Genomic DNA, 16,250 nt, shown 5'->3' with positions numbered 1-16,250 from the left:
CTTTATTCACTGAAGCTGTTTTGTCTGTTCATGTGTTGGTTTCTCACAGAATGCATAACCCTTTTAGAACCATTGGTGCCTTAGTTCCCACTGAAGATGGCCAGTGGGTTTATGTATCTTATCTTGCAGCCGATTCTACCGTTTCTTCCAGTGCTTATGGATGAAATCATTAGTAAATCTAGCTACTATATATGCTGACAACTTGTTCTGGTAAACTCAAGTTGTTAATGGTTGTTAAAAAATTAGTCTGGTAACTAATTACGAGCAGCCTTTAAGAGTGCTGTGCTTTTGGTTTAAAGACCCAAAATATAAACTACTAATGAAATGACAGCCTGGACTAACCCATAAACCTCTTTTTTTTTTTTTAAATAGTCCATAGTTCTCTACCAGCTGTCCTGGGGCATTCCCTCCTTTTCCCAACTCTTCCTGTTACCTGACCTGTTTGATTCTCTCGTGTGGAAGTCTTACAAAACTCATCACTAGCCTGCTTCCACTACTGTATTTCCAGTTGCTCTGCTTAAAGCATGTTGCTCAGGAGGAGACTTTGGCGGAGCAGGCTGGGGATGAGAGTAGCTTTCCAACACTGCTGACCAGAAATGGGAAGACCGGGTAATATAGCTAAAAAGAGGGTATGTCATTGTATGGTAACAATGTCGTTGAACTGTGGAAGAGTGCTGTCATTACTACTAAAATTGTGGGGGGGGAGGGGGGGTTTCTTCAATAAGTGTAAACATTTTTAAAACAAATGCCCACTCCCAAGTTGAGCTTCTTTTATGCTACCCTTCTTTTTCCTAGGTATGATCTGCGTGGTATGACCTCAAAGGCTATGTCTATACCACTCAGTTGTGACAGTGTCTTTTTAGCAAGAACAGTGCTCAGGCACAGTTCATTAACCTAGTTTCCCTTGCCAAAGCAGACAGGGCGAAATCCTCTCCCACGTCTTTACCTAAACAGCTGCTACAGGGAGGAAGGGCTGAAAAATATGTCCCAAAGAACCTAATTCCCGCCCAGAGATAAAACTGAGGGGTAGCAACAGGTGGGGATAGGAGGAATACCAGGGCAAAGATTGACTCGTTCTCCAGCCCAATCTTTAGATAACTAATTTTACTGTATTGTATTGAAAAATATGTGATTACCTAACTCAAACTATCATCATCCATATGTCTAAGGGGACAAAGTTAAGCTTGCACATGCAGTCTTAACTTTGCCTTTCTGGCTTTTCAGTCCTAAAATTTGTAACATTAATATCATATTATAAAATCTCTGTTTAATGAAGTCATTTACCATTTTGTGTATTAGCACATAATCACTATCTCTGAATTGTGGAAGACAGTCAAGACTATTGTTGTACCGTGACTGCATATGTTCTTCCAGGCCATCTGGCACACTATCTTCATCCTTGATGACTGGAAGAAGGGTGCTATTCTGCATCTGTTCAAAAAGAATAATAAGGCTGAAAAGAGCAACTACAGCAGGTGTTCTCAAACGGGGGTCGGGACCCCTTGGTGGTCATAAGGCTATTACGTGGGGTGTCATGAGCTCTCAGCCTCCACCCCAAACCCCTCTTTGCCTCCAGTATTTATAATGGTGTTAAATATATATAAATGTGTTTTTAATTTATAAGGGGGGTCGCACTCAGAGGCTTGCTATGTGAAAGGGGTCACCAGTAAACAGTTCGAGAACTACTGAACTAGAGAAAGATTATGCTGTTTACCTTCCCTGGGACCAACTTTACTTCTGTCTTAATGTCTCAAATCAACAATGCACTTCATAGCAAGTGCTGGGATACTCAGTGCAGCTTTAGATCTGGGTGTTCCTTTGTTGACCAGATCTTTACTTTGATGCAGTGCTTTGAGAAGATGGTTGAATTTAATAAATTCTGTGCAACACTTTTTATAGACTTCAGTCAGACCTTTGATTCATTGCATTGAGCAAGTTTGTGGGATGTGATGAGGTGACTTGGTGTCCCTTGGAAGATGGTGCCATTGAGGGAAGAAGCCTATAAGGGAATGGAAATCTGCCTTTGAGTCAGTAGCAGATAGGTGGCATGGTTTTCTATCTCCACTGGAGTCTGGCAAGCCTGCGTTCTGTCACCATCGTTTAATATCTGCAGTGACTGATATACTCCTGGGGCAGTTCCGTGCCAAAAAACTAAAAGTTCTAGACACGGTATTTTTAAATTCTTCAAAATTCCACATTTTTTATTTTGTCAAAATAACACTATATAATCAGGCCAGTTTCAATTATTTTTGTCATTTATTTCAAAATACCTCTCAGCAACTATGTCTGTAACAATACAGATACAAAAAATTTTCCCCAGCAGTAGAGGTAAAGAAACCAGTTTCTCTACCCCACCCCCTCCGCCTCAGACCAGCAGAGGGGCCTGACACCTATCCCTTTCTCTCCAGAGCCCAAGTGTGGGTTCCCCCTAAAGCCCAGCTGCAGAGTCATCTCCCCCGCCCAGACACTCACATGCACCCCTTATACCCCAGAGTTCAGCTGTGGGCCCCCACCCAGCCCAGACCCTTGCATCCTCTCCCCACCAAAGGCCAGCCATGCCCCCCACCCAATGCCCAGTCAAGGGGGCCTCCCCAAGGCCGGACACCCGCACCCCCTAACCTCCAAAGCCCAAGGATCCAGAGGGAGAAGCAGCCTGATGCTGCATCCCGGACTTTTGTGGAGTTTCCTGCACGCTGCCTCCTTCCTTCAGGGGATGCTGAGAACTGCAGCTTCTGGGAACCCTCCAGCTCCTCCTCCCCACTAGCAAGCAGCCTCCAGCTCCAGTTTACACCCAGTTCTGTATTAACCTGCCCAGATAGGACATCAAGTATGTAGCAAGTGTCAGATATTTGGGCAGCATCATTGCAGGTGCTGGAGGGTGCTTGAAAGCCAGATGTGGTTCTTCTTTGAGAGCTAGTCCATATCCATATTAGTTGAATGTATATCCAGTGCAAGCACATAGAAGAAATTTCTAGTCAGCTGTATCTAATGGGATGATGCATGTGCCCTTCCCTTCCTTGTACACTTTGTGAAGGTGTAAAGGGTGGAACTTTCCTGTGAGAGACAGTTCATTCTCTACCACTGGTGGTATTTATTGGAACTACTCCCTCCAACAATTTTTTTCCTACAGCGATTTTTGCAGTAGTTAGTTACCTCTTCAGGATGCCTTAGAGGAAGAAGAGCCCTCTTCTTTGGTCGCTGGTGATGTTGCCTACTATGGCTGACCATGGGAAATCCCTGGGATTTAAGAACTGCTCATCCTGTGAGGTTTCTGTTCTGCCTCGGTGAGGGGCATGCTGCAGATCGCTGTGAAATTTGTAGGTCCTTCTCAAAGCAGACCCAGTACTCAAGAGAGGCACACCAGAGGGTGTTCATTATGGAGCAGTGATGACCCTGGACTCCCAAGTGTCCAGGCTTTTGAAGTCCAGAGGGCTTCAACTTCTGCCCTGGCATCTGCCTAAGACTTTCCCAAGCTGATGCCTTCGTCATCCAGAAAGCATAGAGACAAGTTGTATGTCTTCTAAGGAGAAGAGGTGAAAATTACCCTCTCCAGATCTGACTGCAAGGCCTCAGACCACCAGCCTGTTGGTCATTAAATGTGTTTCAAAACTTAAAAAATGTTCCTTGAACATTGGAGCTTGTACTAGCAGAACAGAACCACACATACTAGAAGCTCTGGCAGCTGCGTCCGTGGTCATTTTAGTGTCTTTGGTACCAAGGCATCGGAGTGGCCACCATGGTACTGGGCAGAAGCTCTACTCTGGTACCAGCCAGGCATATCCTCACCTAAGACTACTTTACTAGGCCTGGCACCACTATACCTTTTAGAACTGTACCCTCCTCTGATTCCACTAAGGTTCCTGGATTCAGTAACCTTGTTGCCCCCATCTTTGGGCCAAGTGCCCCCTATGACTATGGGAGGAGCACCCCCTTTTTCAAGAAGTGGTTCCCTCTTGTCTTTTGACTTACAGGGAAGTTGCCAATCCTCTCCAGGCAGGTGTTGGGGCTCTGCAGTATCAGTTGAACTGATCTTGTTTTTCTTGGTGAATCTATGGCTGTTGCCAAAACCCAGTACTGATCTAGCCTCATACCAGGACTATTGGTGCCAACCCCTATGGAAAAGTCTCTACCTGTCAACATCAGCCCTTCTTCCAGTACACAACACTCAAAGCCCAGGGATGCAGACAGCGGCCCTTGAGAAAGAAATCTGCGGGGGAGAGGGGGCAACCTCTTTATTAAAACTCCCAGAATGACACTGACCGGGTAGCATATTTGACTTGGTGCTTGGGGGCAGCATATCAGTTATTCTATGTTCTTTACCCTCTCTTCCTTTTGGCAACTGTCTGTCTTGCTTTCAACAGACCTGATCCAACATCTCCTCCAGATGGTTGTGTTTTGGATGTGGTCCAGAAAGGCTGTGCTATCCAGTTCCTTCCTGACTCTCTTCAGGGAACCCTCCCACAGGACTCTGCTTCAACATGAGGCATAGTCCCTTCTGGGTCTGGGTGTGATAGAAGTTCCCCCTCACTGCAGGGGAAGGGCGTTCTAGTCAAGGTATTTCTTTACTCCCAAGAAGTCAGGGTGTTCTGTCTGACTCTAGATGTCAGAGCTTTCAATACTTTTATGAAGCACAAGTTGGTCTCCCTTGGATCCATCATTCCCTTTCTGGTCCAGAAGGACAAGTAGTTTCTCTTGACATCGTGATTCCCCCAGTACATAAGTGTTTTCTAAGGTATGTGTTGAACAACAAACATTACCAATACTGGGATCTGCCCTTCATGCTTTTAACAGCACCTTGTGTTTTCATGAAGTGCCTTGCAGTGGTTGCAGCTCACTTGAAAAGGGTGGGCATTCAGATGTTCCCATACTTGGTTGAGTGGCTCGTCAGGGGCCACATGCAGTCTCAAGTTTGGACATACATCGTGTCCATCCTACACTTGTTCACTTGTCTAGACCTCTTTGGGAACAAAATGAAGCTTATATTTAAATCCTGCTTGATAAATAGAATTCACTGGGACTGTATTCAACACAGGTCTTGTGACTGCCAACCTGCAACATGACAGATTTCATATAAAATACTATATCTGCTCCCACCTGCAGTCCCCACGCCCTCACAAAAGCCTCAGGCTTTTGGTCCAGTGGCAGCATGTGTATTTGTTATCCCATACACTGGACTCTGCTTCTGGCCACTTGCAGCACGACTATCCTTGGCTTTCTGGCCAAGAAGATGCCATCCAGTCAAGGTTATCCTAGTTCAGAGCAACTGAAAGTCTATTCCCCCTGGGTCATCCAGCCATCACCTCTGTTGGGCAGAGTCCTGCATCTTCCTCCTTTGTGACGGGGGTATTTCCAGATTGAACAGTTCCCTGACTACGCTGTTGTTCTCCAAATGATAGACTGTCTAAGTAGGCCTGATTTGCTTCTGTCGGAGATGGTAAACTATGTAATGCCAACAGTTAAGTTACCACACAGTTCTTTCTATGCAAGCACTTGTCCTCTTAAGATAAAATCATTACAGAGAAAACGTATTAAAAACAATAAAAGAACTTGCATGCATGGTAATAAGCTTACCAGAAATCACCCCCTCCCCCAACTGCAACCAGGACTTTGTTTTGTGGTTAGTCCTTCAAACCTCACTGAGATTTTTTTTTTTTCTGTAGCTACAAGTTCATCACAGATTCAGTTCAAAACAAGCACCCAAATGGGCCAAAGATCTATCCCTTCCCTGATTGATGCCTCCCTTGGATCAGAGGTCCTGTCCATGTGCTGGATCAGAGAGAAGACCCTGGGTCAGTTTTAATTCAGGGTATTGAACCAACAGTCTTTTCATTGTCGTCTGGCCCATGAAGAATCCAGTTTAAACTAGCATATGCGAGCCTCTCTACAAATGGTGGTAGCCCTCTGGAGGTATTAAAATCGATTGAATTTGCCTAACCACACCCACCTTTATTAGTTCCTGGAGGGCTGTAGTCCCTCTCCCCGTGGAAATATGTACAGTCCCTCAATAGTACATAAACACTTAGCATTTTTAATACAATGAATTCCTAAAATACTTAAATTCAGCAAGGTTTATTCAAGATATTTGTCACAGCATCTCTGCTTGTCAGTCCTTCAGTCACTAGACTGGGGGAAGGACTAGTGCAACATTTGCAAGAGTTTTCTTTACAGCACCATTTCACCCTCAAGGACTATCATAACTGTTGCCTCCTTGCTTGGATGCGGGACTCAAATGGGGAACTTTAAAACTCAGGGCCTGTGGTCCATACAGAAAGGGCCCTGCACATTGGTGTTCTAGAACTCATGACTATACCCACAGCATGCACTGCCTTCTTTCTGGACATTTGGTGCCGATCTGTGTTGGTGATGTCTGACAACATGGCAGCTGTCTTACTTATGCCAAGAGGTCATTTAACTCTGGGTTTTTGTCACACATTACTTTGTCAGCCATCTCCCAGGAGTGGACAACATGAGGGCAGACGGCCAGAGCAGGCATTTCTGTGACAACCACAAGTAGTTGTGCCACCCGAGGGTCCTTCAGGACACTTTTAACCTTCTGGGGGACTCCCCCACAAGGACCTCTTTGGGAAACCAGAACAAGTGTCCCAGCTTTTTTTTGGATGCCTTTCTCCTCTCTTGAATAGAGGGCCTAAATACGTTCCCTCCCATCCCCCTGCTTCCCAGTGTTCTGCAGAAGATCAAGCAAGAGAAAACCAGGATAATCCTTATAGCCTCGTTGTGGCCGAGGCAAATGACCTTTTGCACCCAAACATGAGTGCTCTCCACCTGGTAGCATGGATGCTGGCTGGCTGACACTAGTGGAGTTGGTCTGCTCACAGGACATTTAGAAAATCCCTATTAATAGCAGGAGAACTTCCACTAGGTCCATGTACTTCTTCAGATTTACAAATGGAGCTTTACAGCATCAGTCTTCCCCTCTGCATACTGGAATACAATAGATTCTGGACTATTTCCTGCACTTGAACTCTGGTCACTTGCTAAGCACGCTACAGATTCACTTGGTGGCCATCTCTGCAATTTACTCACCTGTGACCAATTTTCTTTCATCCTCTGGCAAACAGTTTACTGAAGAGCATCTTGAGGCTATTCTCACTTGTCAGAAATCCAGCCCCAACTTGGGATCTTAACTTTTTCCTTTTGAAGCTGGTGGATGTCCCCTTCCAGCCTGTGGTTACATGCTCTTTACCCTTTCTTTCTATGAAATTGGCCTTCCTCTTGACAATCACGTCTGCTAGAAGTTGGAGAATGCAAACCCAGATAGCAGAGCCATTTTATACTATAAATCTTATACTATCATTCATAATGACAGTCTCTGAGACCACATCCCAGATTTCTTCCCAAAGTTGGTGTCTGAATTCCACACTAATGAAATCATCCAGTTACTTGTATTCTTTCCCAGGTGTCATGCTGGTAGAGCAGAGCAAAGATTGTGTACTCTAGATGTATGTAGAGCTATTTTATTATACCAGGACAGAACAAAATGTTTCTGGAAGTCACCCAAGCTCGTTCTTTCTTACACGGGGAGTGTCAAAGGACAAGCCATTTCTACGTGGAGAATATTTAGTTGGATTGTCCAGTGCATTAGATCATGTTACCAACCAGTGGACTAGCAGTCACCTGACAAGCTGCATGCCCACTCCACCAGGGCACAGTCCACATCTCAAGGGAACCTTCTTTGAGGCTGACAGGCCAGGTGCCAGCGCATGTCAGAGTCTCGGGACAATTCACGTGTATGTGAACATCAAAGAAGTGTTAAGTGTTTAGTGTGCATTCAAACTAATTCATTCGTATGTTAATAGAAATGAAAGGAGATGTTGATTATATTGTTTTCAACTGCCTATATCATGTAGTTTTTGCTGTTACATTATTTCTACATTTAATTAAATAACTCTAGATCAAAGGAGTGTTAATGTAGAGTGTATTCAGGTGTTAGAATCGAAGTGAAACATGGGCATTGAGCAAAGCTGAAGAACGCCAGATTGATGTTTGCAGTTCTTCTTGTTTGCATCAGCTGCTTTGTATCAAGTGGCAGGAGAAGATCAAAAATAAAGCCGAACCCAACAACTTCCTCCACTAGCACTGGTTTGGTTCCAGCAGCTTTCTTGTATGGACGTTTTATTAGATAGTGCAACACAGCTGAATTTCAAAGCATATGTATCAGAGTGCCACTGCATGGCCAGCAACCATGTTGGGCATCAGGAGTTTCGGTGTCACAGTAAGCTTTCCAATGTACTGCCAAGATCACCTACTGCACTTTTGCCAGAGATTGAACTGGGTGGTGCTTGATCTGGAAAGAGGCCATTTCCTTTTGGGATTTGCCATGATGATGATGGTAATGACATTCACTGTTTTGGTTACTGTTTCCTATGCAGTAACTTGAGCCTTTGTGATGTAGTTAATGTTTTTCCTGCTGCACCCAGTAAGTGGGCATCTAGTCAGCTACATCTGCCACCTTCGGACTTAATTTCTTCGATTTCCCCCTCCCCATTTCCCTCCCTCCTTCCCTCCCTCTCCCCAGGCCATGTCTAGGCTAGGAAAATGGGTTGTATTTTCAAAAATGCTGGTTAAAACATGTTAGCTAACATATTTTAACCAGCATTTTTAAACACTAGTGTGAATATGACCAGCCAAAATATTTTAAAGGTTTAAACCCTGTCTACACTCGTGCTTAAAAACATGTCCATTAAACATCGCATGTTAACTAATATTTCAAACATTACCTATTTTTTCAAGTCTAGTTTGAGCCATAAAGATTTAAAGAAATTAAGACCAACCAGGGTGGGGAAAGAATAGGGTTGAATATGATTTCTTCTAGATCTCACCTTTTCAGAGTGTTTTTCATTTATAAATTGGATCATCTTTGGACTTAAACCATGATATTATCGTCAGAAATGTGTGAAATACTCAGTGTATTACCTATAAGCATTACACTATTTAACTTAGTAATAGTTCCCTTGTGTGTGATGGTTTCAACTAAAGGTGAACTGCAAGGGTATGAGAGTAGGATGGTTGGTTAAAGCAAGAAACTAACTAAAAAAAACAGTAGTTCAGTTGCATTTATTTTTAAATTAGTTCATACATGTATCTGAGTGACTGAAAAACCTTATGTAGTTTAACAGAGCCTTTCACTAGATCTTAAAACTGTTGTCTTTGTATCATGTATTCCATTCCTGTACCACACACTGTGGATGTAAATGATTACAAATTCATATTACTAGTGATATTTGAGTGAACCTTTCTGCTTGTCAAATATTGTATGCAATATATGATTATAAACAAGCTTGTTCTGCAAAAAGAACAGGAGTACTTGTGGCCCCTTAGAGACTAACAAATTTATTAGAGCATAAGCTTTCGTGGGCTATAGTCCACTTCATCGGATGCATAGAATGGAACGAGAACACACACACGCACGCACGCACGTTGGAAGTTACCATACAAACTGTGAGAGGCTAATTAGTTAAGATGAGCTGTTATCAGCAGGAGAAAAAAACTTTTGTCGTCTGAAACCACTTAGTTGACAAGAAGGTGTGAGGATACTTAACTTAAGGAAACAGATTCAATATGTGTAATGACCTAGCCACTCCCAGTCTCTATTCAAACCCAAGTTAATGGTATCTAGTTTGCATATTAATTCAAGCTCAGCAGTTTCTCCTTGGAGTCTGTTTTTGAAGCTTTTCTGTTGCAAATTGAATCTATTTCCTTAAGTTAAGTATTCTCACATCTTTTTGTCAAGTGTCTGCATGGCTTTCAGACTACAAAAGTTTTTTTCTCCTGCTGATAATAGCTCAACTAATTAGCCTCTCACAGTTTGTATGGTAACTTGTGTGTGTGTGTGTGCGCGCGCTTACTATATGTTCCATTCTATGCATCCGATGAAGTGGACTGTAGCCCACGAAAGCTTATGCTCTAATAAACTTGTTAGTCTCTAAGGTGCCACAAGTACTCCTGTTCTTTTTGTGGATACAGACTAACACGGCTGCTACTCTCAAACCTGTCATTATGAAAGGTGCTGAATTTAGCTGTATGGAACGGAAATCCATCAACTTCATGAAAAAACTCGTGCAGATACAGACAGACATCTTCCTTTCCAAATGCAAACAGATGAACATCATACGAAAAGGACTAAAGGTAAAAAAATCCATTAACATCTACTTATCACACAGACTATGCTGAGAGATTGTGCCACACACTCTCAAAGAAACTGCGGAACCACCTGATCAACATCCTCTACAGCAAACAGGGAAAGATTAAGAATGAGCTCTCAAAACTGGATACTCTCATAAAAAACCAACCTTCCACACAAACTTCCTTGTGGCTGGACTTTACAAAAACTAGACAAGCCATTTATAACAAACTTTGCTTCTCTACAAAGGAGAAAGGATACTAAACTACTACATGCCACAAGGAGCCACAACATTGGTTCCCTTAACCCATCCAACAATATTGTTAATCTTTCCAGCTGTACTCTTAGTCTGGCAGAAAAGTCTGTCCTATCTCAGGGCCTCTCCTTTTGTCCCTCCAGGCCCACGAACATGATACAGTTCTGTGGTGACCTAGAATCCTACTTTCGATGTGTCTGGCTCAAAGAATATTTCCAACACACCTCTGAACAACATACTAACCCACAGAATCCTTCCTATCAACACTACAAAAAGAAGGATTCTGTGTGGACTCCTAAAGGTCGAAACAACAGACTGGACTTCTACGTAGATTGCTTCCGTTGACATGCACAGGCTGAAATTGTGGAAAAGCAAAAAGAAAAGGAGTACTAGTGGCACCTTTAGAGACTAACCAATTTATTTGAGCATAAGCTTTCGTGAGCTGCAGCTCACTTCATCAGATGCAGCATCACTTGCCCCATAATCCCAGCCGTGCTGAACACAACGCCATCAACAGCCTCAGGAACAACTCTGACATCATAATCAAAAAGGCTGACAAAGGAGATGCTGTCATCATCATGAATAAGTTGGAATATGAACAAGAGGCTGCTAGGCAGCTCTCTAACCCCACATTCTACAGGCCATAATCCTCTGATCCCACTGAGGATTACCAAAAGAAACTATACCACTGCTCAAGAAACTCCCTGAAAAGGCACAGGAACAGATCTATGCAGACACATGCCAAGAATCCCGACCAGGGGTATTCTCTCTGCTTCCCAAGATCCATAAACCTGGGAATCCTAGACACCCCATCATCTCAGGCATTGGCACCCTGACAGCAGGATTGTCTGGCTATGTGGATTCTCTCCTCAGGCCCTACGCTACCAGCACTCCCAGCTGTCTTCAAGACACCACTGAGTTCCTGAGGAAACTACAATCCATCGGTGATCTTCCAGAAAACACCCTCCTGGCCACTGGATGTAGAAGCCCTCTACACCAACATTCCACACAAAGATGGACTACAAGCTATCAGGAGCAGTATCCCTGATAATGTCACAGCAAACCTGGTGGCTGACCTTTGCGGCTTTGTCCTCACCCACAGCTATTTCACATTTGGGGACAATATATACCTTCAAGTCAACGGCACTGCTATGAGTACCCGCATGGTCCCACAGTATGCTAACACTTTTATGGAGGACTTATAACAAAGCTTCCTTAGCTCTCATCCCCTAATGCCCCTACTCTACTTGCGCTACATTGATGACATCTTCATCATGTGGACCCATGGGAAAGAAGCCCTTGAGGAATTCCACCATGATTTCAACAATTTCCATCCCACCATCAACCTCAGCTTAGACCAGTCCACACAAGCAGTCCATTTCCTGGACACTACTGTGCTAATAAGCGATGGTCACATAAACACCACCCTGTACCGGAAACGTACTGACCGCTATACTTACCTACATGCCTCCAGCCTCCATCCAGGACACACCACACAATCCATTGTCTACAACCAAGCTCTACGATACAGCCACATTTGCTCCAATCCCTCAGACAGAAACAAACACCTACAAGATCTCTATCAAGCATTCTTAAAACTACAACACCCACCTGCTGAAGTGAAGAAACAGATTGACAGAGCCAGAAGAATACCCAAAAGTCACCTACTACAGGATAGGCCCAACAAAAAAAATAACAGAATGCCACTAGCTGTCACCTTCAGCCCCCAACTAAAACCTCTCCAACGCATCATCAAGGATCTACAACCTATCCTGAAGGACGACCCATCACTCTCACAAATCTTGAGAGACAGGCCAGGCCAGTCCTTTGCCTACAGACAGCCCCCCAACCTGAAGCAAATACTCACCAGCAACCACACAACAAAAACACTAACCTAGGAACCTATCCTTGCAACAAAGCCCAAATGCCTCCTCTGTCCACATATTTATTCAAGTGACACCATCATAGGACCTAATCAGATTAGCCACACCATCAGGGGGTCGTTCATCTGCACATCTACCCATGTGATATATGCCATCATGTGCTAGCAATGCCCCTCTGCCATGTACATTGGCCAAACTGGACAGTTTGTATGCTAAAGAATAAATGGATACAAATCTGACATCAGGAATCCTAACATTCAAAAACCGGTAGGAGAACACTTCAACTTCTCTGGCCACTCAGTAAAAAATTTAAGAGTGGCAATTCTGCAACAGAAAAGTTTCAAAAACAGACTCCAAGGAGAAACTGCTGAGCTTGAATTAATATGCAAACTAGATACCATTAACTTGGGTTTGAATAGAGACTGGGAGTCGCTGGGTCATTACACGTATTGAATCTACTTCCACATGTGAAGTATCCTCACACCTTCTTGTCAACTGTCTAAATGGGCCATCTTGATTATCACTACAAAAGTTTTTTTTTTTCTCCTGCTGATAATAGCTCATCTTAACTAGTTAGCCTCTCACAGTTTGTATGGAAACTTCTAACTTATCTGTGTGTGTGTGTGTATGTATGTATATATATAATGTCGTCTTACTATATGTTCCATTCTGTGCATCTGATGAAGTGGGCTGTAGCCCACGAAAGCTTATGCTCTAATAAATTTATTAGTCTCTAAGGTGCCACAAGTACTCCTGTTCTGTTCTTTTTGCGGATACAGACTAACACGGGTGCTACTCTGAGAGCTTCTTCTGGTTGGCTACATGTAGTTCCAGAGCCTCACAAAAAGGACGTTTATTTTTAGTTAGTTCTTTCATCATGCTTACAGCATACATTAAGTAATCTTTATGTGCACTAAAACTTCAAAAAGCCTGAACTATACCACATGGTTTTTGGAGTTAAAGATGGTTACTTTTGTAATGGAACAAGGTTTATTTTTTTCTCTGGTATTGTATGTTGATCACTTATTTGGCTGTACACGGTGCTATTGGACACTAGATATGTACTTTGATTATGGAATTTATATTCAGTTTACTTGACAGTTTTCTAGGCATGAAATTACTTCGTCTTGCATCAAACAATAATGAAATTTGGGACTTATACTAACACTATTGTTTCCAGTGGCATAATTTCAAGCTTGTCTGCCAACAGAGAAAACAGTGTTACAGAGGGGTGATGGAACCTGACATTTTGGAGTTTGATATTACAGCCTTAGATAGCTTAGAGGAATGAGGGAGAAATGGAAACCCAACTGGAAAACATGGTGCAACCATAATTGATTCACTTGTAAAATCCTCAGGAATAAAACCGAAATATCTTTGCATTACAACATTATTTCATTCACCTTTTTAACATTTCTAATGTGTGATAAATCACCAGGTTGATACTGTACACATTATACATTTTGTCATTATTGTCTAAATTTGTACTTTTTTCTTTTAAAAATATTTTGTTATTTTCTATATCTTAGTTTCTGGCTGCTGCCTTTGCCATCACAACCATGTTGTCTTATTTTTAGTCTTTGGAAAAGTAGTTTCCTGTTTGGGAAAACACCTGTGCTGCAAAATTGTAATATAAGCTGACATGATTGAGTGATATAGCATTGAGGCAGAATTTCTTTATCTCACAAATCAGTTAATCTGAAGTGAACAGTAGTTATCAAACTTTACCACAGGATAGACCACATCTTAATCCCGAGATTCTCATACACCCTTTCCTTTCCCAGTTGGACTTGCATGCACCACCTCCCATTTGCAGTTGCATAACACCCCTTGGCAACTACAGCAATTGTGCTTACACATTAAAGTATTGTATCTTTGGCTGTCTTTTAATGAAGTTTAGCATCTGGAAATAAGGAACAGTCAGTGCCAAGTGATCAGCCAGCTGTCTGCAGACCATCTTCAAGTGTTCTATGGACTGATAGTGATTCACACACCACAATTTGAGAACCTCTGGAATAACTTCATGCTTTAGTAAAAATAACCTCACTAGCCAAGTTGTAAGACCCCACTGTGTGGATGGAAAACATTGGGGGTTGTAACTGCTTTTTCAAAAGTGGGGACAAACCAAGTGAGCTTCCTGTCAACTTCCTTTTGTGAAATGTCTGTGTTTTGTTTTTGGCTGGTAAAAGGTGCTATTAGATGGTGCCTTCACAGAATGCTGACTTCTTTGTTCTCCTGTTATTGTATGTAAATACATTCATTTTGAATGTGGCATTCAGAAACTTTTAATTGGCATATGTTCCAATTACTCAGGCAAAGAGGATGGGTAGCAGCAGAAAGAGCAAAACAAGTTGAGGAATTCTGGCAACGAAAGAGGGAAGCTATGCAAAACAAAGCTCGTGCTGAAGGACATATGGTATGGGATTTGGTCTTCATATTTATATTACTATTAATAATTGTCAGTAATGAATATACATCCTTTTGAAAAGTGAGACATAGTGTTTCATTTCATCAAACATTTTACGTTCTGGTTTTATGATTAATAGTTGACATGTTTAAAAATGTACTTAACTTTTGCTGATTATCTTACAGTAACAGTGCATTGGTGGAGTTTTAAAAATTTTATTTTGAAATTATAAATTTAAGTAGATAAGAACTGGAAAACAATTTTTACATTGATAAGTACATTTAAAATTAATTATGTGAACTTTGTGCATTGTTCAGCAGCTTGCAGTTTACGGTAGTTTGTCCGCTGTGTCTCAGCTACATTCCCTTGATTTACAATAACCTATATGCATATTAAGTTATTTTTAAATTAAGTACATTAAAATAATTTTTACTTTAAACATATTATAAACACTCAACATCAAAGTTAAAATCAACAAATAGTTTTAACCTTTAATGGAGGTTAAAACTTTTGAACATTGGTATAACATGTAGATGAGTTATCTTTTTGTGTCCATCTAGTTGTTTCAATTATAAATGTAATACTACTTTGGAAAGTTTTTCACAATACTGCAGCTTCATTAAATAACTTATTTGCTTAGGATAGTTCCATTGTTCAGTTGAACGATGTTTGTTTGTTTTTTGAATAGGCAAAGAGATTTGTGTTTTCCAACACCAGTCCACACCACAAATACAGCCAAGTCAGGGATCCTGTTACAATATTGTTGTCCTTTAGACCCAGGTGGAGCTGGTTGCGGTCTTGTTGCAGTTGGGTCAAAGGGACAACGAAGTTGTAAATGAGTCCCCTTACTCCGGTATTACTGAATCTTAGAGTACTGTTTTACCGGCCACTTCTTCATTTCAGGGCTAATTTTGGTGCCAGTGGACAAATTCCTTATATATCTTCTCTGTTTCAATTTTGATGATTACTGCAGTCCCCTTTGCTGATGTGTAAGGTAGTGAAGCATCCTTAAGAGGCTTCTGTCAGTGTCTTTGTCTTAAGGTGGCATGAAGACAGATTACACCTTTCAAAACCATAACTCAAATCAACAAGTGGCCTTCATGACACACATGGTCTACATCAGTTTAGGAAAAGGCTTACTGTTCAGGGATGAGTTCAGTGTTTGATATCCATTCAGTCCTTGGCCTTGGTTGCAATTAATGTAGTATAATAGAGAAGAAATCACTAAGATTGCCTAATTAATGTGTAAAAACAACGAGGAGTCCTTGTGGCACCTTAGAGACTAACATATTTGTTTGGGCATGAACTTTTGTGGGCTAAAACTCACTTCATCAGATGCTTGGAGTGGAACATACAGTAGGGAGGTATAAATACACAGAATATGAAAAGATGGGATTTGCCTTACCAAGTGTGGGTGGGGGGTCAGTGCTAATGAGACAATTCAATTAACAGTAGGATACCAAGGGAGGAAAAATAACTTTTGCAGTGGAAATGAGTGGCCCATTTAAAAAGTTGACTAGAAGGTGTGAGTAACAGTAGAGGGAAATGAGGTTTAGGTTTTGT

The 16,250-nt window shown here is 42.0% G+C and overlaps 1 protein-coding gene across 10 annotated transcripts in view; it reads left to right on the top strand.

The window, feature by feature from the left end:
• Nucleotides 1–16,250, top strand: part of NEK1 (NIMA related kinase 1) — a 144,859-nt gene that overhangs the window by 55,450 nt on the left and 73,159 nt on the right. For 9 of the 10 annotated variants that reach the window (XM_048847672.2, XM_048847673.2, XM_075127796.1 and 6 more), the window contains one exon: nucleotides 14,594–14,696. In XM_048847672.2, coding sequence (XP_048703629.2) covers nucleotides 14,594–14,696 — 103 coding nt within the window. Of the gene's footprint in view, nucleotides 1–10,024; nucleotides 10,147–14,593; nucleotides 14,697–16,250 lie in introns of those variants that run through there. The other variant, XM_048847679.2, reaches the window with a different exon arrangement.

The sequence above is a fragment of the Caretta caretta genome, chromosome 4 (genome assembly GCF_965140235.1).
Source record: "Caretta caretta isolate rCarCar2 chromosome 4, rCarCar1.hap1, whole genome shotgun sequence".
NCBI classification, from domain to species: domain Eukaryota; kingdom Metazoa; phylum Chordata; order Testudines; family Cheloniidae; genus Caretta; species Caretta caretta.
This window is presented reverse-complemented; position numbering and strand designations above follow the sequence as displayed.